We start from the raw sequence: 27866 nt of genomic DNA, 5'->3' as shown, positions 1-27866 counted from the left end.
GATTACTTTCTCAATGTATGTAACTCGTTATATTTGGCTGTCAGGCTTACAGATCTTGTCTTAGCAGTGTAGATCTCTATATCTCCATCTGCTTTTTACTTTAGTGAGGGGGAAAAAAAAAAGGGCAAACAATCCTCAACACAAGCTAAGAAAGAAGAGGCTTTGGAGAGGGTTTTAGTCTAGAATGAGCTCTTGGGACTCCAAGTGACTCATAATCCAAATGGTTGATCATGTAGATTCCTTGCAAGAATTGCATTTTAGCATGGTGATCAGCATAAGCAGAAAGAGATCATCCCACTGGTATCTTACCAGTGTTTTAACATTTCTGTGCCAGTTCTATCATTATTTCTAGTAGGAGTGAAAAAAATCAATAGCAAAGTGTGTATTTGTGTAGAGGAGACCGCTGCTGAATTTTGCAAAGAGCTCTGTGTAGCATTAGCACTACCTGATACTGTATTCAGTCCTAATCCTTTTTCCTGCCCTCCCTTTTTCCTCTCTCCCACTTCAAGATGGATCTTGGGAGATTTTTTACAACGGCTTCATGTCTCTGCCTGACTTATGGGTAAATAGAATGCTCTGTGCTCAAGCATACTGGGAGGAAATTCCAAGTGGCAGTTGCTCCTGTGTTAGTTGAGTACCCTTAGCAAAGGGCACCCTTTTGTGTGGTGTATGCAGAGGAAGTGGAAGCTTTGAGCAGAATTATTGGTCTGCAGTACTTCCTGTGGAGTACAATCAGAGAGTGCAGCTGAAAGAATTCAGATTGCTCCTCTACTTCAGAATATTTTTCTCAAGAATTTGGGCTTTTTTGAGAGTCCCCAAGACCACTCTTTGCTATTAAAATGAGCTTGTAATAAGCCTGTAAGTTTTCAGTTGCTCTCTCAGCACCCTGGGATGGATCCCATCTGGTCCCATGGACTTGTGAGGATTCAAGTGTCTCAGCAGATCAGTTACTTCTTCCTCCTGGATTACAGGGGAGCTATACTGGTCACTGACTCTGTCTGCCAGTTCGGAAGGCCAGTTGCGCTGGAGACAACCTGTCCCACTATTGAAGATTGAGGCAAAGAAAGTGTTAAGTACTTCTGACATTTCCTCATCTTTTGTCACTGTATTCCCCTCTGCATCTAATAAGGTGTGGACGTTGTCCTTGCCCCTTCTTTTGTCGTTAATATATTTATAGAAACATTTTTTGTTCTCCTTTACAGCAGTAGGCAGTGTAAGTTCTAAATGGGCTTTTGCCTCTAATTTTTTTCCTACAAGACCTAGCAACACCTTTAAACTCTTCCTGGGATACCTCCCCTTTTTAACAAAGGTGATACACCCTCTTTTTTTTCTTTAATTCCCTTAGAAGCTCTTTGCCCATCCAGTCTCTCTGTCTCCCTCATCGGCTCATCTTCTGGCACACTGGGACAGCCTGTTCCTGCGCCTTCAGGAGTTCCTTCTTGAAATAGGTCCATCCTTCCTGGACCCCTTTGGTTTTAAGGGATATTTCCTGAGGAACTTTCCGAGTTAGTTCCTTAAGCCAAAATCTGCCCTTCGGAACTCCAGTGTGGAGGTTTTATTGATGCCCCTCCTGGTTTCACCATATATTGAAAACTCTATAATTGCATGGTCATTGGACCCCAGGCAGCCTCTGACCACCAGAACTACCTAGGTGATAGAGGAAGAATGATGAGGAAGGTAGAATGTAAAAAGTTACACTGATAGGAGGAAAGACATAGTCTAGGATGTTTTTTGGACAGGGAAATAGTTATGTGAGTGATATGAAAACAATAAATAGGAAATGATAATTCACATTTTTTCAAAAGTGAGAAATGGAGAACATGCAGTGCAGTTGTCAGGTTGCAGATTTAAGAGTTAAAGAAGATTGTTTTTCAAACAAATGTAATTGTGGAACTAACAGACATTGTTTAATGAGAAAGCCAGAAGTATAAATAGAAAGAGATACATGAATTCACAGTGTTAGATAGGTTGGTCAATTTTTTTTATATGTATATGGGATAAATTTTTAATCTGCTTTTAGAGTGGCTGTTTTGGACTAAATAGAGTAGTATCGCTGTTCTTATGTAAGACAGTGTGGTAAATTTACAGTTAGTGTAAGGGAGGAAGAGTGTTAGTTGCCAGTGCTAGCTGAGTAGTTCTTTTTTGAAAATGAATAACATTCTTCTGGTGAAAATGAACCCAGTTTACTGATACAGATAGGTTTAGGCCACTGCATCCTTCCACAATAAAAATGGGGCTTGGGCTATTCTGCAGCTTTCTGTACTTTTAGTGCTTGTAGTAAACAAATGATAACATTTGATCTATGCCCAGTGTAAAAGTCTCAATAAATGTTCTAGTGCAGATACAATTTACTATCTTAAACATTTATGCTGTGCCTGATTACATTAAAAAAAGCCCTAAGCTGCATCTTAACAAGTAATGCGTCCTCTTTTCTCTGGAGCTTTCTGTAGGGACTTGGCAAAACAGATTTTACTGTTGAAGTGCTTCTTTAGCTGTGAAAATGCATCTGCATAATGGTTTCAGTTACTATAAAGTGGGATATTTTTCTTCAAACCACTACCGCTTAATATTATAAGACAAGTCTGATTGAGGCTTGGACTTCAAGAACCTCAAAAATGTTGTAGCATGAATTTTATGAATGAAGGTAGGTTTACAGTGATCCTCTTGCATTAAAATTAAAAAACATTTTATTGTGTAAACCAGATTAGCGTTGCATCAGCAGACTTTATCGTGTGAGGAAGGTTTCAGGTGAAAGTCCTGTTCAAGAAATCTAGTGAAGCCACTGAAACTCTAGTTTCTGTGTATGTAGATGTGTGCATTTCCACTTGTCTGTTGAATGCAAGCACTCTTTATGTGTCCTATGTATAGTAAGAAAATTATTACTATTTATTTTAACATCTTTGAGATCTTTAGAAATGCTTGACAAAACTATTGACTATGGCTCGATGTGCATTGTGAACATGGGAAAACTTTTGGAACTAGGGCTGATAATAGCTTACGTGTGAAGATGAGGAGATAAACACTGATCTGAGGTTGCTTACAGTCCTACTGAGTTTATTGTGTTTTGTGACATGGACCAAATGTTTGATCAGTGTAATACCTGGTTAAACGTAGGTCACTGGCACTGTTTCACTGCTGAGCTTTTCCACAAGAGCATTCTCTTCTCAGAGCTACTTTTACTTTGTTTAGAACTTACAGCACAGAACCATTACTTTCTTGCCATGATTTGATTTCTGGTGCTGCACATGAGAAGACAAGTTTCACATTTATTAACAGTGCCTTGGCCCTGAACAGTCCTTCTTTTGTCTTACCATTAATTTCTATCTACAGTCTCTGATTTTTGCAGTGAATTCTCTTCTGTGTTTGACAATGTTAAGTATCATTTAAGTGTGTTTATTTTAAATCCTCTACACAAGACCTGTGAAAAAAGGCCTCAGTCTAAATAGGAGTCAGGGCCTGTATTTTTACTTATGTTTAAAATTTACTGATGTTTATGTGATACTAATGCAAAGGAATGGTGCACAATGCTAGTTAAGTCTACTTTAATATCTTTTGTGTTTAAAAAAAATATTAATGCATCTATTTGGATGATCTCCAAGGGCAGATCCAGGCTTAGGCTGTCAAACAAAGACATTTTTAATGCACTTCTATGTGGTTATATCAGGCAGAGGTACTTAATGCTCTCTTTGCCTCAGTCTTCAATAGTGCAGCGGGTTGTCTTCAAGACAACTGTCCAGGTTAGGGGTGACCTCACTGCTGTCTACAGCTACCTTAAGGGAGGCTGTAGCCAGGTGGGGGTTGCTGTCTTTTCCCAGGCATCCATCAACAACACAAGGGCACACAGTCTCAAGTTTTGCTGTGGGAGGTACAGGCTGGATATTAGGAGGAAGTTCTTGACAGAGAGAGTGATTTGCCATTGGAATGGGCTGCCCAGGGAGGTGGTGGAGTAACCACCTGGTTACTGGTGGAGTAGCCATCCCTGGAGGTGTTCAAGAAAAGACTGGATGAGGCACTTAGTGCCATAGTCTAGTCGGTTGGACAGGGCTGGGTGATAAGTTGGACTGGATTATCTTGGAGATCTCTTCCAACATGGTTGATTCTATGATCTAATTTGGATGTAACAAAAACTTCAAAATGCTGAAATACAACAGAAAATAATGTGCTAACTTTTAATGCATGTCCTATGTAATGTTTAATTGCTTCAAATTAAATTCAGGAAAACTTGTTCTATAAATGTTTCTCGTACATTCACTTTAGAAGACATTCTCAGTTATTTCTATGTGAAATTTAAATGCATTTCAGTAGTTGTTTAGGTAAAGACTGAGTTTGCACTAGCTTCCATAACTTTTATAATTGATTGTTTTTTCCGCCTGCTATTTGCAGAGAATATTTATATTGTGATTCATTGTACATGATTAGGTGACCTCTTATCTAAGATGTCTGCAGTAGGAAGAACTTAGCTTTTTAAAATTCTTTAGCATTTATGGTTTCTGTGTAAGATTTCCTGTGATCTTTAACGATGTTTCTTAGGCATCCTTAAAGATCATAATTGCAGTCAATAGAAGGAACAACTTGGGCATGTGTTCTTTTACCAATCCATAGCAAAAGCAGTACTGTGGCACAGAGAATAGTGGTATACAAGCACAGATGGTGCATGGTTGTGACAGAAAAAAGTGCATGTACCACATTTACTGTTAATTTTATGAGAATGTGATTGCACAATTATATTGGGGGTTTTTTTCTGTTCTATGACTGAGGCTGCAAACAGGGATATATTAACCTTCAGAGTATTGTCACTGTTAGACCAGGACATTTGTGGTCCACCAACACTGTTTCCAGAAATTCAGTTTTAAAGTATATTAATATATTAAATAGATTGTGATGCTTGAGTTTTAAATAAAGTAAATAAACATGATGTAGCTGTTTGGAGGGGGCACCTTCCCATGAAACAGGTATGAGGTTTAGACTTCAATCTCTGTGGGTTTCCTGTCATTTTGTGGAATTAAGGAAATCTGCAGGGGTTTAAAATAAGAAATGGATTTACTTTTTAAAATATTCTGTGTAATTGTGTTTTTCCACAGTGTTTTGTATGTTTACTGTTGCTAACATCTGATAGAGTACTTTGAGACTTAATGCAGCTATTGGAAGTACATATTTGCTATAATGAAGATGGTGTTTCATTGACTCTTCTAATTTGAATCGTAGTAATTCTTTTTTTTCTTTTCTTCTATGTGTAATTTATTCTAGGTATTTATGTAAACTGTCAGACCAGGAGTTGCGACAGAGTGCAGCCCGGAATATGGCAGATTTAATGTGGAGCACAGTTAAAGAACCATTGGATACAGCCTTGTGTTTTGATAAAGAAAGTCTTGATCTTGCATTTAAATACTTTATGTCTCCAACTCTAACAATGAGATTGGCTGGGCTGAGTCAAATAACAGTAAGAACTTTTTTAAAAATATAAATAATATTTAGAAAAATATGTTTCTTCTTTAATTTGTTTTATGAGTTACAGTCTTAGTTTGGGGGCTTTTTAATATGTGAAACCAGCAGAATCATGCCTATAATTAGGAAATTGTAGACATCATTGTGAATAGATGGCTATGTTTTGCAGCATATGGAACTGTAACGCATTTCCTGAACAGTTTGCATGCTAAACAAGTCTCTTATATTTTGTGACAGTAACGGTGAAATTAAGTCCCTTGACATGGCTGTATTTGCTTTCAGTCTATCGTCACTTTTACCCTTATGGTGTCTTCATTCTGTTATAATTAGCTGCTTTTGTGCGTTGTACATACCTTTCTTTCTTGTTCGTTTCTCAAGTATAGTTTCTTTTTCAAGAGATCATTTCTGTGTTAATTAGATGACTGAATTGAAAAGATTAATATATGTAGCATCAGATAGAAAGAGATTAAACCAAAAAAAGAATCACACCTTTCTCTTTCCTATGAAATGCTCCACATACCTCCAGTCAAGATACATTGTGCATCTTTTTGTCTGTCATTGCTTCTTATGTGTGTTATGGCCAGAAGTGACCATTTTTATTCATCTTGGTGTTTTCAGTGTTTCATATCTTCTGACACTCACATACTTAAGATTTTTAGCTGATATTGTCATGTTTGCCTTAACGTTCAAAGTGGTGTATCATTATAAACTATATACTAGGATGAACATAGTTCTTCTCTAGTTTTGTAATATTTTTTGAACACACTTGACTTTCTCTGTTCTGACTCCTTACATAGTATCATTCAGTTGCTCTCCTCATTGCTGTCCATCAGTAAACACAAGTTTACGGAAATTTGATTTTGCTTTTCTCTATACTTACATGTAAAAGTACTCCTAATAGTTTTAATAAATGTTATAAGGTATATGCAGTCAGATTATTGGTGGTTTTAAACAAAAGTAAATTATGTAGGTGTGTGACTCACTAAGTTGATTTGGTTTGTTTTTTTTCAGTAAGTCCATAAATTACGTCAAATGTTATTCTAAGTGTGGCTTCATTTATCAGGCTTGAGGGCATTGGGCATTCAGTTTTACATTTATATGAATGAAAACATAATATATTTCATCCAGTAGAGATGCTGAAACAAGATACAGAGAAAGCTACCTTTGTGAAGAAATAGTGACATTACTGATGATGTCTTCTTAGGTGAAAATATAACATACTTTTTCATCTTTATTGCTACACACTTTATAGAGTTACAGATGTTTTCTAATATCTGGCAGATACATTTTAAAATATGGCCATTAACTGGACATAAAAATAACTTTCTGTTTTGTATTCTGCACAGTTTGGGAAAAAAATAATCTTCACAATCATTGATTTTAAAGTGTATTTCCAGTGTTTGCATAGTTACATTTTTATTTCTATAAGTACTGTCCTTAGGGTTTATACGGTTGTCCTTGTTCAACTACTAATGTATGTCTTTTTGTATATCACAACCAAAAGGAAGCCTGAAAATAAGAATGCATCAGTTTACTTTTTCAGGCATGTCGCTAATTTGAGGGTCTGTGAAATGGTGTAATTTTATGATTGATAAATATGACTGCGAAAATGAAATTTCATTAACAGAAGCAAAATTTTACAGTAATTTTAGCTTAAAGCAAGTTCCTTTCAACTTTTAAAAAAGTGGAGTATCATTAATAAGTTATTGGGACTTTATGTGAACAGTCTCTAAAACTGCTCTGAAACACTGATACAACTTCTTCTTCTTATTGAAATCATAGGAATTTTTCTCTTCTCTGTTTTTTTTTTTCTTTAAAGATCTTGTGATATCTTTGGAAGAAGTATCTTTTGATCTTTTTTGCTTCACCTTTGAGTCTGAGAATCATTTTGTTTTAATTTTGTATGCCTTGCCTGGAAGAACTTTTAACTGTCAGCTCTATGCAATTTGAATGTCAAATCTCAAGCACAGTTTAAAGAAATGTTGTCTGCTGAAGTTTTCTACTGTCTTTGAAAACAAAGATGTGATGTAGTTCAATTCCATTTTAGTATTTTCACACAACTTTCTCTATTACGGTTGTACCTTCATGACTGCTTTCTTGAAGTTTCTTTTATCAGTTTGTATGATGACTTGAATTTGTCAAAGTAATTTTACTGAAATGTTCTTCTCAAGCAACACAGTTTCAGCTTCCCGTTTTGTATGCATGACTTTACAACTGCAATACCTGTTTTTCTTTCTTGGTTTGTCAGAAGTTGAGCATTTGGTGTTCAAGCAATTCTTCACCTCGGTTTTGAACAGATATGAAGATTCAAATAAGATTTTAAGTGAAATTATGTGCAATATAATTTAGAGATTGAAATTTTTGATACATTATTTCAAAGAAAAGTGTCTTCTGAAAATTTGTATGGATAGCTTACTCAAATGCAGATTCTAATTTCAACTCACAAGATCAAGACTACAGTAGATTTGGTTAAATAATTTTTATAGCTTGCCTGATTGTTTCTAATGGAAGGTTTGTTCTCAGCATAGAGACAGAATTCTTTCACCAAAAATATCAGTGAATTTGAACAGATGAATCTCTCCTAGCAGGGAGGTGTTGATTTGTGTCTGCCAAGATAGTGGTTCTTTTTTTCCCTGTCTTACAGCCAGCATGACCAGTCGTAAAATTAAAGCTTTCACTTTAGTAGAACCTCTTGAGACAGAATACATGCTGCATGGCATGCAGGGATTATATTTGCTTACCACCAAATATAGACTTATCCTCCCACAGGGATTATATTTGCTTACCACCAAATATAGACTTATCCTCCCTTTGAAGAGTAACATATACATAATGTGTCATATCATCTGACTAAAGTCCTTATTTACAAAACAAGGTTGAAGATAGACACATGAAATTTAATTTTAACAAAGTGGAAATGTGATTGGTTGAATATGAAGTTGGAAATAGCTACAGAAAAGAAAAGCAAAGTGTAAACCAAGATATACCTGAAGCTTTATTTTTGCCGTTGCTTGTTAATCTGATTTTGTCTACGAGTCATCTGTTGAGGTGGTTCAGCTCCAAAATACTGTCTTTTCTCATCTCTCACAAATAGGACTGTCTGTTTTCCTATCATTCCCATTACAGATGAGCATAAGCATATGAAAATGAATATGCATCCATGATTGGGCCATCCTTCCTTTTTCAGTTTTTCACCTCCTTTTTGCTTTGGTCTGTGCATTAGTAACGTTTCTGGGTTTCCTGAACAAATTTAGTGCAACACTCAAACAGTGTGCTTTTATTCTTCTTGCATTGGATTCTTACATAGAAATTTTCATTGCTTTTGTGCAATGTCTTGTCTTGAGACAAGACAAGTTAGGGAGACACCTTTTTATTCTCAGCTTCCTTTGCTGAAGAGTTTACACCTTTGTAGAACTTGGCATCTAACACATTTGTGTTAGATTCATCAAGTATCAGGCCACACGTGTCTTTAGTTTCTTTAAATGCTACATGTATCTTAAAAAACACTGTCTTTTCTGCTCTCTGATATTTCATGGTAATGAAATGTGAAGTAAACAAAATGTTAGGAAATGAGTGAGAATAAGGTGGTGCAACTCTGTTCCCTGTGTACTTCATTTTGCACTATTATGTCAGAATTTTAAGACTTTAGTTGAAATTATTGTAAAATTTGTTTGAAAATCCCAGTGAAAAAGAACACCTTTTATCAAAATTCCTTTGAATAAGGATTTGGTGTGGGAAATTTGGATCAAGATGTGAGTATGGATTTAAAATTGATGATAGTAACAGTTCAGTACACTTACACCCCGTGCGTCCCTTACGAAATGTTTTCAGAAGCTTCCTTATTAGATGCAAGTCAAACTGGTCATAACAGTTTTTTCATGAAGCTCTATTCACACTTCTAAATGTGTTCAATTTGCAGATATCTGTAAATAACTTGTCAGTTTTGTAATCAGGCTGACTTTGCATGTTTTCAGTTTTGTTCAAAATTTTTTTTTTCTCATGAAAATTGACAAGATTAGGCATAAAAGATCTTTGTGTAAGGACTGCAGGAAATCAGCTGGTACCTGAATTACAGAGTGCATGTACCAGACTTGTATCAAGAAAGAAAAGCATAAATACTTTGCCAAAGTGACACAATAAGTTTAATTTGAATTTTAAAAAATGACATTACTGTGTCTTTAATTTTTTTGAAAACAAGGTGACAAATAAACATAATATTAAATGTTTTTTAAAATACTGTATACCTATAAAGAACTGCATACAAAGCCACCTGTATCTGAAAAGCTGAGGAAAAAGATAGGTAAGAGTTGTAAAACTTTTAAGAAGCTTTCTTTTTTCTTGTCTAGTATTTCTTGAATTTATTAGTTCACATACCTTTGAAAGCATAACTTAATATAAAAATATATTTTTTTCCTTCTTCAGTATTGTAATTTCAACCCTGATAATGTGACAAAAGAGATCTTTGCTGCTGTAGTAAATGTTATAATGATGAGGAAACTCATCCTAAAACATCCATTTCCAGAGTATATGTTTCATTCCTCATGAAAACCAATGTGCACAGTGACTGCTAAATACCTTGTCTTGATTTCAGGAGTGGGTGGAGTTTGGTAACATCATTTAATTGCTCTAAGGAAAGAAAGTTTGATTACAGAGGAAGACTGAGCCTTCTTGCCTGTTAGAACGCCTGTTTAAATTTTTGCCAAAGCAATGTATTTAAAACCTTTGAAAGTACCAGAAAGTTTTGTTTGCTGCCACTAACATTACTTTTAAATACAAGATAATGACCTCACAAAATGTTTAGATACAATTTTAATTTTTTTCTTCCTTTTTCTAACTGTAGAACCAACTTCATACCTTCAATGATGTGTGTAATAATGAGTCATTAGTTTCAGACACAGAAACGTAAGTAGGAACATTATTATGAATACTTCTAAGTTCTTTTGTATTGTCATTATAGATTATACACAGTGGGGAGTTGTGATAATCTGAGGGATTTATTAGAAATATTCCAATCAGTGGCTTAATAAATGTTTTTCAATAGTAAGTTTAAAAATATTTCTAAATGTTTCTGGATTTGTTTTACTGTGTTAAAAGGTAGAGTCAAGGTAACCTTTAGAAAAATGTAGACACTGAAATAAATGTCTGTAATGGGCTGTTATTTCCATTGTGATGTATGATAAGAACCAGCTAATTCGTATCTGAGCAGTATTTTTGCCACCTTCTTAACTTCTTCTGATTAGTTAGTCAACTAAGATTTGAGATTTGTCTTGCCATCACTGGCTCTCCCAGGCTTGTGGCTAGTTTTCCATCAAGTCTGTGAAGCTATGTTATTTGTTGTTTTTCTTGAAAGTTCTTATTTATATAATCTGGGTGTGTTTAACAGTTCTAAAGGGAACTCCTATAACAGGAATATTCATGTGTGGAATTGTATTCCAATGAGGAAATTTATTGTTTTCTGTAGTAACTCTAAACTTAGAACTGTTTAGAATTTAGACAAAAGGATTTCTTTAGTTAGGTGAAATAACATTCTTTTGGGATAATAGGAGAAATAGGTAAAATCTAGAATCTTACTTGTGTACCCTCTTTATGTTTATCTTGGAGTGTGATCTGCTCTTTGTGTTTATCCTGGGGGTTGCATCCACGTGCACATTTGTCTCAGTACACACATGCTCTCCACCATCTTTTGCTTGTTAATGAGGAACCAGTTGCAGTAGCAGCTGACTTCTTTTTTTCATTTGGGTAGCTTTATTATGGTTTCATTTTAAGACCTTCTTATTGGAGATCAAGTACTGTAGACTCCATGTAAATAACAGCTTAAGTATTTGGAGTGAAATTTATGGTAACAGGTTATTATTTTAAAAACAAAGAATCAGAAGCTAGGGCAGTTTTGCTTCATCAAGTTGAGAAAATACCTTGAAAATACAAAACAAATAACAGGTTGTGATCAGCTTTCTCTTGTTCTTTGTCACTAAGTCAATATGTAAACATGAATCCATGCTACTATTTCAAAGTAGTTTTAATTCATAGCGTCGGAAAAATCCTCAAGAATTCTCATCACATATGGCTCAAATTTCATACTGCAATCTGATGAAACCTGAATGTCATGTCATTAAGCTCATGTACATTTAAAAAAAAAACAAACCTCGCATGTAATCACACATTTATTAGTTTAATACAAGACTAATGCAATATATGCTTACATATCAATATTATTTCTATGTTTTGTGTCCTGGCAGCAGTGTTGGGTTTTATCCAAATCCTCCAGTTCCATAGCAATATAAGGAGCATAACACGTTGAGTCTGAGGTGGCTTGGTTGGCTGAGATGTTTTCAAAATTGTACTGCCAGTTTATGGTGTACTGTTAACACTGGGACTGCCAAATCTGTTTTATCTATTCCTTCTCTTCTTTGCTTCATGTTGAAAATCTGAAATTAAGGTGTTTCTGGTTAGTTTGTCTTTTAAAATAGTTTTTAAACTAGTAGTAACTAATTAAAGAACATTTACCAGAAGTTACTCTACCAGTTAAACCTAATAAAAAGTTTTCTGATTTTCTGTGTCAAAAGTAAGAAGGGAAAGTTCTTGACAGGGGAAAAGAGAAGGATGCTTAAATTTCCTTGCAGAAGAGCAGAGGTATTTTGCAGGAACATCAGAGTTATTTTAAACCTGGAGGAAATCGTCAAATTCTCATTTGGGATATTACTTTCTTGGCAAGGGCATCTGTAAGTGGCCTGTCATTTGAAAGGAATGCAGCATGAATAGAAGACCTTCTTTTCCACTTCTATAATATGTGGGGGTTTTTAATCTGAATTCCAGTCATTCTGGAGTTCTACCTGAAAAAGTTTGGTACAATTCCGTGTCAAATATTGCTGTTCATCTTCAGATATCTTTTGATGTCACTGATTTCTTGCTGGGAAGTAATCAGAAAATGCTGGTGCAGAAAATGGGGGAAATGCCTCACTTCTACACTTCGTTCAGTACAAAGCTACCCTCTCATTAGCGACCCTGTTCATGAGATATTTTTGGATGAGAAGGCACTTAAGGAGTTGGCAGTGATTGAATGAGCAGTAAAAGGAAAGCTTTTCATTCCTATTTTCTTTCCTTAGTGCAGAAAGGAAGTCTAAGATTTAATTTGTACCTTTGCAGCCTCTGCAGATTTGTCAAAGGAAGATGGTTTGCATTGTCTGGTCATCCCCATTATGTGTTTTGACTTTTCCAGATGCATTTGGAACTGTCAACCTTTGGGATTTCTCCTTCTGTATCTTGATAAGGTGGGTTTGCGGGAGGTATCTTCTTTTTCAGAAAGAGCTATCAGGTTAGCCTTGCTCTTCCCTTTTGTTTGGAAGTATCATCGAGATTTTTTTAGCAAGTAGTTTGCAATGGTAGCTTCCTACCTTTATTTGCATGGTTGCAATTTTTTCTATGGTGTAGGAGAAGCTAAATCATCTTCTGTTAAGAAAAATACTGGGTTTTACAATTTGCACTTCAAAGCAGCAGAAAGTTAAGACACAGAAATCTGTTTTGTAGCTGTAAGTATTTATGCCTTTATACATTTAGTTTACTGTCTTCTCTAGGGTTGAGCATTTGTGGTGATGAAGTATGTGTATCGTCTAGATATGTGCAATGTCTCAGTGACTCAACTTCATAATATCTCTGAGATACACTTTTAGCTGTTCCTTGCTCTTAAGATAGAATCAAATTCTTGGCAATCTAAGGTAATGAGGAGTATGAATTTACTGATGCTAAGAACGAGACTGACCACAAGAGTCTTCAAGTCTTGGAACAGTGGTTCCTGAAACTAGTTTGCTGATGTTGCTTAGTGAAAAAAAGATTGTGCCTTTCAGGGAGGGAAAGATTTTTTTGTGTGTCTGCTGTTTGAACCACAAGAGGAAAAAGTGTTTTTTTTTCCTTGATGAGTACACTGTCAGCTTGTGGAAATAACACGTGTAAAGAAGTATTTTGTTTTGTTCTTCTCTTGGCAGGCAGCCAAGAATTAGAATGTCAGGATTGAGGCTGATGCTGAGACAACCTACTGTTTCATTTAAAAACTTGATTACTCTTATTTAAAAAGCTTCCTGCAGAGTAATTTCAGGTGTCCAAAACTCCTTTAACCTCTGAACAGAAAGATCTGTACTGTTTATTCTCATTTTTTTCTCTCTTTCCTTATTTCTTGAGATACTACATTGCAAGTTCTGTATTACTTTCCCCCTTCACCTCTCTTTTCCTACTTATTGCTTTCTCAATTCCTGTCTAAGCTCACCAACTGAATTTGTGGCAGTGTCATTTAAATCCCTCTTCCTTCTCTGTGCTCAGTATTAGAGCGATCTTTTCAGATTTTCCCTGAAAAAAGCACTAGCAATTTTTTTTCCCTCAGCCGACTGGTTTTTTTCTAGTGGGTTTTGCAAAGATTAATAAATATATTCACAATAACGTCAGAGTGGTGGTTTTGGAGCATCAAATAAGAAAATGTATGCTTGTAAGCAAAAATATGTGCTCGAGTGCGTTTTAGGCAGGTGTCTGCTGTATCCTTCTTGCATTTCCGATTCTAAAGAGTTGAGATCAGTGTTCTCAGTCTGTTATGTAGTAGATGTTCTTTCAATGGTTTTGTCAGTAAAGGTCAATCTTCATCCTTTGCAAGCAGCTTGTTACATTTCTACATATTTTCTTTTTAAGATTTTCAATTACGTTTTTCAGTGATATTCACTTGCTGTAGTATTTCATCCTATACTGAGCTGATGTTTATTCTGAGCTGATGTTTTCTTGTAGCTGTGTGGTGAATTGTGTTGAGAATTGATTGATTGGATAAATACATTTTTCTTTGAGAGTGTTATTTTGATATGGGAATAGTTTCTGGATCATCATGTGGCTTCCATGTACTGCACCACAGTCTTAGATTAAAATGTTTCTAGGACTTTAACCCAGTCCTCTTATTGAGAGGTGTTCTTTGACCTATCAGGAAAATGTGTAAAACGTAGCTTCCTTCCAAGTACTTCTATTTACAATAATGAACAAAATTCAAACTCTGGTACTCACTTCTCATAGTACTGTTCACAAACATCAGGTTATATCAGAAACTTCCTGGCTTCTCCTCTTCCCTGCAACTTCATGGAATGCTTGCAGAAACTTTTATTGGAAGTAAACCAGTTATTTTTGGCAGGCATGAATTGTTGGTGAATTTAAACTACAAGTCTAGGGGGAATTGATTAAGTCTGGAGGTCATGTAGCGCAATGTGCTGTGTAGATTGCCAGTGTGAGAAAGATTTAGAGGCAATTAAACTGAAGTAGCTGCTGCCTTTGGTTTTTCATTCTCTTGTGCTTCTGCACTCATGACAGAGACTTGTAGAGAGTGTCAGGTTCTTTAAATGACTTGTCCTCTTGCTATCCCAGTTACTAGATCTGAAAAATACATCTTACTACCAAGGTGAATATTGTTACTATTAAGGCTTACATGACTTAGGTACCTAATCTGTAAAAACATTCTTTGTACTGCTACCTTCATATTAGAAGGAAAAGCATATCTATACTTCGATCATAATGCATGTTTTTCACTCTCTTTCCTTCAATATGAATCAATTTTTTTTCTATAACTTTTTGAAAGACTTCATTTAAAAGAAAATTTAAGCATGTTTTGATTTAAAATTGAGTTCTTGCTACAGTGCATCAATTGTAGTGCTGTCATATTATGTCATACAATAGTTTGCAAGTAGCTTTATGAAAAAGGACATTTGAATTATGAAAAATGCAGACTATATGAAAAAAATTAACACAGTTATAAATGTAAATGAAACTGCATTGAAAAATATTGAAAGATATACTTAATAAAAAGTTGTCCAAGACTGCTCTGTTTATTTGGGGCAGCTCAGAACTTGAACTTGAGTGTATCTGAAATTTCTTAAGGCTATATGGCTTTTGATAATTGTTTAAGTAAAAATGAGGTGAGTGGCAGTGTACAAAGTTCAATCATGCAGTAATTTATTCATAGGCTGAAAATTTATTTATGTGAAGTTCTGGAATCACTTGTGAATTAAGACGTTCAATCTGTTTGAAAATGCGGAGAGTTAGCAACGAGCTGGAAAACCAAAAAGTGAAACAAACTTGCCATGTAATGGAATTGTTTGGGAAATAAGTCAGGTATCCTTCACTTACACTGAAATTGTTTTTATTTGGTAAATCCTCGAATTTACTATCATAAATATTTATCACTACTCAGAGAACAAAATGCGTACTTAGTGCTGGCAATAAGTTCATCATCTTAAAAAACAGTGTATTTACTGACTGCTGTGCTCTCAGCCAAATCTTTCTGAGAGAAGCAGTCCTCTCTGAGAAACAGAAAGACTGCATTCTGCCTTTCACAAGGATCCTCTTGTTTTTTGTCTTCCTCAGTAATGAATCAAATGAATGTTTACCTTCAGAAGTATGAGATGTCATTTTATCACAATTGAGCTCACGAATAGGATAAAGAGGTTTTTACCTCTGAGAATACAGCTATTAAAAAAAGGCATTTCTTCAAAAGAGTAATGCATTATTTTCCAGTAAAAGAAATGGTGCAGACCAGTGATAGAGAACTGCCATACTCATGTCACAAAAGGTGATGGAATGCACCATATAAGAAGTTTTGTTCTTCCCTTAGGAGTAGCTAGAATGGAGCATATGACTCGGTACAGTGTTTAATGAATGATTGTGCTACTAGCAGGAGTATTTGATTTAAAAAGCCCCTGAGCAATATGTCCTTTCATATTAATAATGCCTAATGAAACTAGCAGTGTTTATGTGGGATTCATTCTGAAAGCTACAGGTTTGAAAAATCAGATCGAAAAAGAAACTAAGTGGTTGTGGAACAAAATAACCTCCACTGATGTATGACTTAGATGTTAGTGCTTTACCTTTTATGGAGGACCCTATGCAGTGATTTCTTTCATAACCAGAAATGAAATAATTAATGTGTCTTGCATCTAGTGGGTATTTGCTCACTCATGTGATCAGCTCTCTCTTACTTTTTTTGTGTGAAAAATGCAAACTATGAGACTGCTTTTATTTTGGTCATTGAGCATGAGTATTTCTGCTCACAGCAAGGGGAAGCAGTTTGAAGCCATAAGGAGGAGGCTGTGTGAGTAGACTATAAGTTCAAGAAACTTCTTTGCAGGCTGCATTCAGTTTTCAGAATGTGGGTTAGGCACTTGTGATTTAAGCTGAATGTGTACTATGAAAATGCCGACTGTCTGACACAGAATGGAAAGTAACAGAGCTATAGTCTCTTGAGATATATGGGCAAAGCCACTATGGTCACTTGGGCTTGTCTTCATGGATTCAGGTGGGTAAGAGCATTGTTTAGAGCTGTGTTAGTTGCTTAAGGAGACTGGTATTTAAGTTAATATTAGGTTCCTTTGGCTGTAAAATCTGCAAAACTGAATGTGTAAAGGTCTTAGTTCAGGTTTGGGTAGAAATCCTAGCCCTGAATGACTCTACTGTGCATGCTCTAAAGTTTGTTTTGGGCTAGGCATCTATGAATTGTTGGGATTATTTTGGCTTTGTTTTGAAATGAGGCTCTAGGAAGTTAAGTAGATCTGCATTTTGTGGAACAGATCTGGCTTATCTTTTTCATTCCTCTTTGAGCAAATACCCTGTGGAACTGACTTTACAGTACCTGAAATAATTTATTATTAAGACAGATTTTTGGTAAATTGTGGCATGTTGCAAGCCAGTTATTACTTAAATGTTAGAGGACATTATCTTCTTTGAGCAATATAAGAATATTTTATTCCATATGTCCTAGAATTAGAATAGAAAAGGATGGTATAGGAATGGTGTTGGGTGATAGGAACTTTGTTCCTTGAGTTCATCCGTAGCAATCAGGCAATTTAAAACTATTGAAGAACTAGCAACATGCTCTGGAAAAGTGAATCCTTTCCAGAAAATCTGCAAAGGCAATCCCCATTTTACCAAAAGAATCTTACTTTCTTATCAGGGATGATAAATATTGGCAATTCTGGAATTTTAATAGTGACCATAAAAATGACACAGATAGCAGTGGTGAAAGTAAGTCTTCCTGTAGTCTTCTAAGACACTGCCCAATTCATATCCTTTCCTTCGTGTGAAACAATGCTTTTATTCTAGGGCTGTTTCAACTACAGGCTGTGCTTTTAATCCAGTAATGTCCTAAATTGTTTCTGGTGCCATAATCTGGGTAAACAAATGTTTGCTTGAAAGGAAGGAATAGAAAGGAGCTTATGCACTGATTTCCAGACAGGGCAGTCTTTTCTGGAAGTTCAACTTGTATTTTGGAAAATTCCCTTTTTAAATGAATGTTTGCATATGGATTGACAGTGTGTAAAGTTCCCTGTTATTATGGATGAAACAGAATGAGAATTTTGAAGCATCTGTGTGCCGTGTGTGAGTATGGCCATGTAGAACAGGATTTTAAAGCTGTATTGGTGTTCAAATTAATTTAAAAATAAGTGTTTTTTCTTAAAAAATAGTTTCTATCACTCTCACTTTTAGCTGTGTTTGTGAACTCAATGGTCCTGGAGTGTCATTCTTAATTTGCAAGACATACTGTGTTAATTAAGACCATGGTATATATATCACAGGCAGATAATTTTACCTATTTCCACTCTTCTTTTCTCTAGGTCAATTGCAAAAGAGCTTGCAGACTGGCTTATCAGCAACAATGTAGTTGAGCATATTTTTGGACCAAATTTACATATTGAGGTTTGTCTATTATTATTTTTATAATGTAAACATGGAGCAAGTAACTTCTTGTTCTAGTAAATATTTCCTCAATATGTTCTCACTTTGCAGATCATCAAACAGTGCCAAGTGATTCTGAATTTTCTTGCAGCTGAAGGGCGGCTGAGTACGCAACATATAGACTGTATATGGGCTGCTGCACAGGTATATATAGAATGTTTATAATTGCAGGAGTGATACAAAAAAACAAACCAGAATATGGCAGGCGGATTTTGGATTATATTCATAAAGTTGAGTTTCTTACTTTTTCTTGTCTGTTTTGTTGATCAAATTTTTGTTAGGTAACTGCTACAACTAGTGGTTTTTCATTGGATGCAAGAATTCATCTAGGCTGCTGTTGTACAAGAAAAAATGAAGTTGTATAGCAAAGACTTGAGAATGGAGATAAAGATTGTAGGGCACATGGAATATTTGTACTGTTGTGCTAAACAGGCTTGCTCCTATGTAATGTAGATTCCATTTCTCTTACTCTTGGTGGGAGCCATCAGGTGAAAATTTTAAGAGTGAAGTTTACAGCTGTGCTACAGTGCTGATGTTAAAATCTGTAGAAAGCCCTGAGAGGATTTTTGCTTGATAAACCTGGAAACTGATAGGCTTTTTATTTTAGGTGGTTTGGGGTTTTTTTGGACGTTTGAATGCAGTAGACATTGTGGTTTCCTGCAGTGGAAACTGTTTTTCAGTGGTTTCATTCCACCTTTATTATTAAAGAATTGACCAAAAAAAAAAAAAAGCAAAAATCCTGCCAAAAAACCCAAACAAAACCCAAAAAACAAACCCTTCAAGGTTTCAGTATGAAGGTCAGAGAAATGAAAATTGATATTTTTGATAGGTATAGGGAACATAGATTTACACAAGCTAGAATTTGAGAGGGTTGTGTGTGCTTGTGCATTCAGTATTTCTCTATAATTTGTTTCAGTCAAATACTACTGTAGACACATTCTGAGACCTCCATAGCCCATTGTTATTATAATATGCAGCTGATGTGGTAATAAATACTCATTATAACAGCATTAACTCTAATATGCTCCAACAGTTTATCACAGTAATTAATTGCTTACATTTTTAAAGCAATATTTACTTGATGTAATACATAAATACACGTACAGCAACTCACACTAGTGTTAGATCTCTGCATTTTTTACGTCTTTCATATTATTTAAAGAACTTAATATATATATTATTTCCATGCATGTGATAATCCTTTTTCAGTTCACATGTTCATTTTGACATAGTGATATTTTCAAAATATGTATATTTGGTATCAGAATTAAGTATGTCATAATTAATTCTTTTGAAAGATTTAAACATCTGATATTTTTTAAAAGGTGGTGGACTCTTTTAGATTAAAATAAGGCCTTACAGAATATATTTTCCGCTTTTTAAAATACCTTTTGACAAAAAGTTACCTTCTCTGAGTCAAGGCAGATATCTCAAGGTGCATGATGCATCCTTGCATAGAACTCATGTGATTTCATTCCATTTTGAATCCTGTGAAAGATGACCTTTACCCTTAAGCTGCTCACAAATGTTATTTTATGTGCCAAAAGGCAAAATAAAATAAAGAATTAAAACAACTCTTTTGATGTCCATATTTGGTGCCCAACATTGAGAATGTGTTTTAGAAGCTTCCTTTAGCCTTTATTTTGTTTTTTTTAGTATCAGCATCATTACAAACTTAACAAAACCCTTTGAATGACTATGAAAAGCAGCATTTAACCTAAGAGGAAATACTTAAGAACAGAGTCACCTTAATGTGTAAATAGAGTAGTGAGCTTAAACACAATGTCATATTTTTTGACGTACGTTACTGTAAAGACAGAAACATTTAAAATAATCCTCACACAATTCACAATTCTCACAGTCTCTTTGCTCAGTCTCATATTAGCCTGCAATGTATTTATTTGTATTTACCACTGCTAGCAAGATAGTCATGGCACGTGTTATTTACCTCACAACTTAGCATCTACACTAATATTTTACAAGTTATATTTAAGTTAAAATACAAAATAATGTCCTAGATCTTCTTTTCACCAAATCTGTTAGAACTGAGGATTTGTGCAAAGATCTTGTTTAGTTGCTACAATTTTATGTCTTGGAATTTTTTTGTTGTTTAGAGTTATTTTGCTGTTCCTGTTACCTTCTTTGTTTGTACTTTGTAGCTAAAGCATTGCAGTCGTTACATACATGACTTGTTTCCTTCTTTGATCAAAAACTTGGACCCTGTCCCACTTAGACATCTTCTTAACCTAGTCTCAACTCTTCATCCAAGTGCTCACACTGAACAGGTAAAGGCAAGGCAAATGAAAAGAAATTATGTTAGTATATTAAACAGGAATTTTGTCTTTCTAAAGGAGTACACATATAGGTAATACTAATGCATAAGAAAGGAAACTGAGTAAAATTACCACGTTTCTTCAAGTAAACATTTTCTGGCTTTCCAATTACCTTTGTTCTTTTGAGATTTTTGAAGACTGTATCCACTGAGAGAAGATTTTAACTTTATATCTGAAGTTCAGTGTTTCACACATGATTTTGTGCATTTGTTTATTTTGGTGAACTGTAGAATTGGCACATAGAAAGAGTAATAGTGGATCTTTGCGTTCAGGACCTGCTGCTTCTTAATGGCACTGTTGTCTGGTTTTGCTTCTAGACCTTGTATTTGGCATCAATGCTTATAAAAGCACTGTGGAATAATGCACTAGCAGCTAAGGCTCAGCTGTCAAAACAAAGCTCCTTTGCGTCTTTACTGAGTACCAATTTACCCATGGGAAATAAGAAAGGTATGTGGGTTTTCCAATAGATCTGGTAGCTAAATGTTTGATTTCCATAGTCTCCATGTTGGCATTTGACAAAAGGGTCATACAGAACTTATTAATTGAAGTATTTTTACAAGTGTCATGCTGGCATATTTTTCAAGCAGAGGTTGCGGATAAAGACAAAAGCATTAAAACTTCATGAGCACATTTAGAAAGCTTTCTATTTCAGATCAATTCTGTTCATAAATCTAAAGTAGTCTGTATTTTTATGTGTTTTTTTAAATTCAGAGGATGGTCCATAAGTAATCAATCAACTATTGTTCTGCTGAATATATGTAATTTGCATAGGTACATAAAATCTTACAAAGCTTAACCTAACTTTTACTTAGTTTTTGATACTATATGCCAGTACTGGGTTTTTGTTGTTTGTTTTTTTTTTACCTGACTGTGTTTTGTCCACAGTCATTACTGAAAGTGCTGCCAAGCTATTTTACTGTAGTTTCCCTTTCTTTCCCTACTGCTGTTTTTTATGAATAATGGGACAACTATATGCTGACAAAAAGATTCTTAGTCACTTATTTTTTCATCCTGCTTTTTTCCTTCAGAAGAAGAGGAGCTCAGAAGAGCAGCCCCTTCACCTTGTAAGTATAGTTTTAGAAGTACACCGCAATTTGATAAGTTTGATACCAAAGTGTTTTTCTACAGCTGTTGAATTGGAATAGTAGAAGTTTGAAATTATGTTTCTGCAAAACATCAAATGAAAGTTGTATTTTGTGTATAAGCTAGGAAATTCATATAGCTCTGCAAGAAGAGTTTATATATACTGGCAAGAAGAGATACTAGACTACAAATTTTGTATAAAGTGCCTTGTTCTAAAAAGAATTTTCAGTCTTTTGTGTTGTTGGAGATACAGCCCTTGTTCAACTGTTTGCAGAAATAAAACGAGGTAAAAATTTGAGGCAGATTTATGTAATGCTGTTACATTCCAGTTAACAAATATCTGAAAATAATCAGGAAATGTGATTTTGAACTAGGGTCACCAGCAGCAAGCCCTCAAAGTAGTGACAACAGTGATACCCATCAGAGTGGGGGCAGTGATATTGAAATGGAGGAACAGCTTATTAACAGAACAAAACATGTACAGCAGCGACTTTCAGATACAGAGGTAAGAGTGTAAATCTTAGCCTATGAATTTTATTGCTGATTTGTGTATTATTAGCTGTAGAAATAATTGTTTTTTCTATATTAATTTAAAAACCTGATATTGCATCTGCTTGCCTGCAGCAGGATAGTAGATATCCTACATTCTTTGCAGTTTACTTATGAACAAGTGCACTGTGAAAAAACGCCTGAAACAAAAGGATTCTTTCATTGAAATTGTATTTCAATGAGATGAATCTGCTAGTAAGGGGGTTGCAGGACATACTGTTTATGAGTCACAGTTACTCTGTGAGCAAAGTGTGTACATAGCCCTATTATAAATAAGGTAATGCAAAAAGTGAAATTATTAAACCGTTTTGTCATTTGCCAACCCAATTGAGAAAGAATGAAGATTTGTAGATATTTCTTCATAAATGAAAAGTAGTGTTTGAATGATGATGATGTTGATTATGTGCTTGCAGTGGTGTTTTATTTATCCACCAATCTTAAAAAAAAACCACAACAATTTCAGGAATCCATGCAAGGAAGCTCTGATGAGACAGCCAACAGTGGTGAGGATGGCAGTAGTGGTCCTGGTAGCAGCAGTGGCCACAGTGATGGATCCAGTAATGAGGCCAACTCCAGTCACGCAAGCCAGTCTGCTGGAAGCCCGGGCAGTGAGGTGCAGTCTGAAGACATTGCAGATATTGAAGCTCTCAAAGAGGAGGAGGATGAAGAGGAAGAAGATAGAAGTCATAATCCCCAGAAAAGCAGTAGGAGCGCAGATCTACGAAACAGGAAACTAGAATCACAAACAGGCATTTGTCTGGGAGATTCACAAGGGGCAGTGGAGAGGAGTGGTGCAAATAATGGGGCAGGAAAGGACCATGTTTTTAATACTGACTCTGTGACACCTGTGGATAATCGAATAAGAATGCTGGATGCTTGTTTTCATGCTGAGGATGCAGAGCATGATATGACAGGGGAAATGAGCACAGCTCACATCTCACAAGGGTCTCAAGATTCTTGTATAACTCACACAGGGGACTTCCTTGGGGAAACTATTGGAAATGAATTGTTTAACTGTCGACAGTTCATTGGGCCACAGCATCACCACCACCATCACCACCACCACCATCACCATGATGGGTAGGTAGCTTGATGTTTCTTCTGATTCCTTCTGTAACAGAATTAAAAGTGGTAGCAAAACACTCAGGGCAGAAATTGGAATGGATTTTTTGGTATTGTTCAGGATACTTTTGCCTAATAGAAATTTCAGTTATCACAGATAGTTACAGTGATATGTTTTGTTAACATCTGATAAAGGGGTTTTGTGAAATTTCTGTATTTAATAGCATGTTTAACAAAATGTTAAAATTGTTCTGGAAAATGCTCCGTTTAGTTAACATTAATGGAAATTGACACAATCATCACTATAGTGAAGCCTTCAATTTGTGTCACAATTTCTCAGGTTCATACAAAGGTCTGCTCTTCAGACAGATGAGTCATCCTGACTCTATCTTTAGGGAGATGTTTGCTCACTTCAAATCTGCTATAAACAGCTTTCTCTTTGATAGTGTTCATTCTAACATTCTTTTATAGGCATATGGTTGATGATATGCTAAGTGCAGATGATGTCAGCTGCAGTAGTTCCCAAGTCAGTGCAAAATCAGAGAAAAACATGGCTGATTTTGATGGGGAAGAGTCTGGCTGCGAAGAAGAGCTTGTACAGATTAATTCACATGCTGAGCTAACTTCTCATCTTCAGCAGCACCTTCCTAACCTTGCCTCTATCTATCATGAACATCTTAGTCAAGGTAAGACTGATAAAAAGAAACCAGAAGAATGTACTTCCAACTGTTTTATATAATTTTGAATTAGTCCCCAGTAATTAAAATAATAAATTTATTTTAACCATACATGTATATTTGCCCAAAGAAATTATTGTGACTACTGAGATTTTACTGTTTCTCCAGGAGATTAATTTTTGTTAATACATTAGATGCATTAGATACATTAGATGCAACTGTGTTTACCTTTTTAAATTCACACACACGTACTTCTACTGGATCTTTTAATGCAAGTTAAAACAAATACAGGCAATAAGGAGCCTAGCAAATGTTTTTTCTAATGAATTATTGAAGTAAAAAGCAAGATGGTACTGAAATGCAAGATATTTTTTTTCTTTTGTCTTCCAAACCTTACTCGATATTTCCTCTGATGGATGGATCTTATTGTGATTTCATGCATTTGTCATCATAACTGACTTAACAGTAATAGGCAGCACCGAGGATAATTTTGAAATGCTGTTTCATCTTACACTGCCAAATCTTCTAGTTTACTTCAGGGTGCAATTTAAGATACTACTAAAACAATTCTCAAAAACTGTATCATCTCTCCACATACTGTTGTGGCAGCTTTATTTTCTATTTTATCTTCCTTTTAAATATAACGGAGGGCATGGTTGGTGAAACTTTGACCTTTTTTTTCACTGCTCTGACAGAACAAAGTTTGGTGTCTTGCAGCAGACAGTAAACCCAGTACAGTTTGTATCTGTGCCTAAAGCACAGCTGAGTAAGAAGTATCTTCTCTACACTTAGTGCTTCTTGTTGTGTGGAGCTGAATTATAATTTCAGCCTGACATTGAAAATTTGTAAGGATTTTTTCCTATATGAGAGAGTTGAATAAACGACTAAAACTTTGTCGTTAAAACATGCTGTAAATCAGCATATTTTTTCAATATTTTCCATAGATACTACATATCTTGCTGACGATCCAAATTATTGTTTGAGCATGAGGCAGTCAGTGCAAATTAGTTTTGACAACCGTGGTTTTGCACATGCAAATAATTAGTGCTCTGCATGCATTTGAAATGTTTTGCATGACTCTGCTGTGGCATGAAAATGGTATCGAATAGTAGATAAATGAATGGTGCCAGCTGTGGCTGTATAGGAGGAGGAAGATTTCTGTCAGTGTTTATGAAACATGGATGAGTTTCTGAAATGGTGCACTTTGATACTCTGTCATATATAAAAACTAGCATTTGTTTTTCCTGGTTTTATAGTTAGATATAGGAGATCATGGAGTATGAGGGGAATTTATTGAAATGCGCTTCTTTCTTGCTTCCCAACCATGGTATTTATAACAATACTTCCCTTTAGATCACAACATTACAGAAAGACCTAAGAAATATTTTAATTACACTGCAAATTAAATCTAATTACATTAAAAAGCAGTTGCACTTATATCTGCAGTTCTTCACTCGTGCTTTTATTGCACCTTGCCATTACCAAAACCAGTATAAATAATGGCTTAACTGTCCTGTTGACTTCTTGTATGGTCATGGTGTTTTGTCTTTTAAGAAAACCTTCTTTGGGAAAGGGCTGCATTTAGAGTGATGTTGTGCACACTTTAAAATAGCCAAAATGACAAACAAAGCACGTATTTGTTCATGCAGTGAGGGAGTAATATCCAGATAAGATAGCTCCTTCTATTTATTCAATAACAGTCTTTATATTTTGTTCAGGACCGGCAGTTCATAAGCATCAATATAATAGCAATGCGGTGACGGACATTAATTTGGATAATGTTTGTAAGAAAGGAAATACCCTTTTGTGGGATCTGGTCCAGGATGAAGATGCAGTAAGTTGAATGCCAGAAAATAATATTTTTTTAAAAGAAAATAAATATATACTATTCAGTGACCTCTCTTTCTACTTGCTGTAGATTCATCTCTCTGAAGGGTTAATAAATGAAGCAGAGAAGCTGCTCTGTTCTTTAGTATGCTGGTTCACTGACAGACAGATTCGAATGAGATTTATTGAAGGCTGCTTAGAAAATTTAGCAAACAACAGGTAACTTAAATTATCTGTTTCTACTTTTGTCTGTTTTTGCAACATATAGGAAATACAACTTAACTGTAACAGTTGTTTAATTTTACAGGAAGATAAATTAAACCAGAACAAAATAGAAGGATAAAAATATTTCTCAAGGTGTTACAGATGTATTTGATGTTCCACTTTTTTATCTGTCAGTGTTCTTAATTTCTCCCATCTTGTTGCATTTGTCTGTTCTCCCTTAAACTAGAGGTTACTGCCTTCCTACTATCTGATAAATTTAGGTCCAGTTCTTAGCCAGTTGAGCACAAGGTCAGGTATCTTAGCGTAAGCATGGTGAATTGAATATTTTGTTTTCTACATGCAAGCGGCTGAGGAGCAGGCAAATTCTTTTCGACCAAGTCTATTGTTGGGTCTAATTTCTGTGAAGAAGTAGCTGCAGACAGGCATAGTAACTTGACCTTAGATAACTTGTTTTAATATAAGCTGGATCTATGACACTGTGCAGTGTGAAGACTAGAAAAAGTGGGATTTATTTTGCTGATGCAACAACTGCTATGTCATTTGTTTGTAGAAAAAAAACACTACTTTTGCTGAAATTTCTAAAGATAAATATTATGAAGCTGAAAAAAATTATCTTTTCATATACATACTAGTTTGTTTTTATACTTGTCCAAGAGTTGTATGTCTAAGGTATTGCATGTAAAGGATTTGAGGTATGTGTAGTTCACGTTCAGAGAACTAGCTGTCTGACGTAATGGCGAACTTGACAGAGATAATTCCAATGCTTTGTTAGTTTATTTGCTTACTGAACCAAAGCTTCTTGAAGTGTTTTTAAAATTGATTATTTTAATCTTGTAACAATCATATATTGTCATCATTTCTCTCTCCTTTAGATCAGTAGTAGTTTCACTTCGTCTTCTTCCAAAGCTCTTTGGTACGTTTCAACAATTTGGGAGCAGTTATGATACACATTGGATAACAATGTAAGTAGCCCCTTCTCTACAAGAGACAAACAGAAGTGATGACATACAGTGGTCTGCTGCAAAGCTTGCTTCTTCAGAGTGGTCCATATTAATAATGACCTAAGGTTATAGTTCGTCTGTGTGTGTCCTAGATGTGTAAACTTATCAATCACACTAAGATTTCTTCGTTATATGCATTACTTTTCCATCTAAGCTGAAGACTAAGTTGTGGTTTTTTAATCGCCACCTCTTTAAATTCTAAAGAACTTGTAACGAGTACTAGACATCAAGTAGTTGTCATAATTTGATGTTCTGTCGCTGTTCTGATTGTGTATCAAATACTTCTCAGTAATAAAACATTTAGTTTATAAGAAAACCTTTGAAATATGAAGACAGATCGTATGGCCTTCCTTTCCAGAACAGACTATATTAACTAGCTGGTCTAACTGTAGAGAATGTACTACTGAAACGTCTGAGAAAGACTACTGTGATTATCAGCAATTTTTCTTGGCCTTTTTGATACGGCATTTAAATACATGCCCATTTTTGAGTTTCGGCCTAGAACTTTTCTGAAGTAGGGCCTTTCAGAAAAGTTCTCGTAGTCTCAAAAATGACTATTCTCCATTGGTCCTGTGCCTAAAAATGGTGATGGAGAAGAGGAGAGTGCTATACTGGAAAAATATTCCTGAATTTGTGGTTGATGAGAGATGGAATGTTTACTTTGGAGTTTTGCATATGCAGTTTTTCTGTAATGACTTTGTAATTTATGTATCTTTTCTGATGTTTTTTAAGCAAATCATAATATTTCTGCCCTTTAAATTGACACAGGTGGGCAGAAAAGGAACTTAATATGATGAAACTTTTCTTTGATAATTTGGTACACTACATTCAGGCAGTCAGGGAAGGACGACATAAACATGCATTGTAAGTATGCAACTGCAATTTTAGGATTTTAAACATTTCTTTCCTGCTTTTCTGGT

General features: G+C 35.2%; 1 protein-coding gene across 5 annotated transcripts in view; it reads left to right on the top strand.

Moving 5' to 3' along the window:
• The window catches only part of USP34 (ubiquitin specific peptidase 34), a 131021-nt gene that overhangs the window by 36364 nt on the left and 66791 nt on the right, over positions 1-27866 (top strand). For all 5 annotated transcript variants that reach the window (XM_064146086.1, XM_064146087.1, XM_064146088.1 and 2 more), the window contains exons 7-20: positions 5248-5440; positions 10286-10347; positions 18069-18150; positions 18241-18333; positions 20349-20474; positions 20840-20969; positions 21551-21586; positions 21980-22110; positions 22618-23234; positions 23688-23902; positions 25612-25727; positions 25812-25939; positions 26818-26907; positions 27715-27810. In XM_064146086.1, coding sequence (XP_064002156.1) covers positions 5248-5440; positions 10286-10347; positions 18069-18150; positions 18241-18333; positions 20349-20474; positions 20840-20969; positions 21551-21586; positions 21980-22110; positions 22618-23234; positions 23688-23902; positions 25612-25727; positions 25812-25939; positions 26818-26907; positions 27715-27810 — 2115 coding nt within the window. The remainder of the gene's footprint in view (positions 1-5247; positions 5441-10285; positions 10348-18068; positions 18151-18240; positions 18334-20348; positions 20475-20839; positions 20970-21550; positions 21587-21979; positions 22111-22617; positions 23235-23687; positions 23903-25611; positions 25728-25811; positions 25940-26817; positions 26908-27714; positions 27811-27866) is intronic.

Source organism: Pogoniulus pusillus, chromosome 7 (genome assembly GCF_015220805.1).
Source record: "Pogoniulus pusillus isolate bPogPus1 chromosome 7, bPogPus1.pri, whole genome shotgun sequence".
NCBI classification, from domain to species: domain Eukaryota; kingdom Metazoa; phylum Chordata; class Aves; order Piciformes; family Lybiidae; genus Pogoniulus; species Pogoniulus pusillus.
The sequence above is the reverse complement of the archived record's forward strand: the minus strand, read 5'-3'. Positions and strand labels throughout refer to the sequence as shown.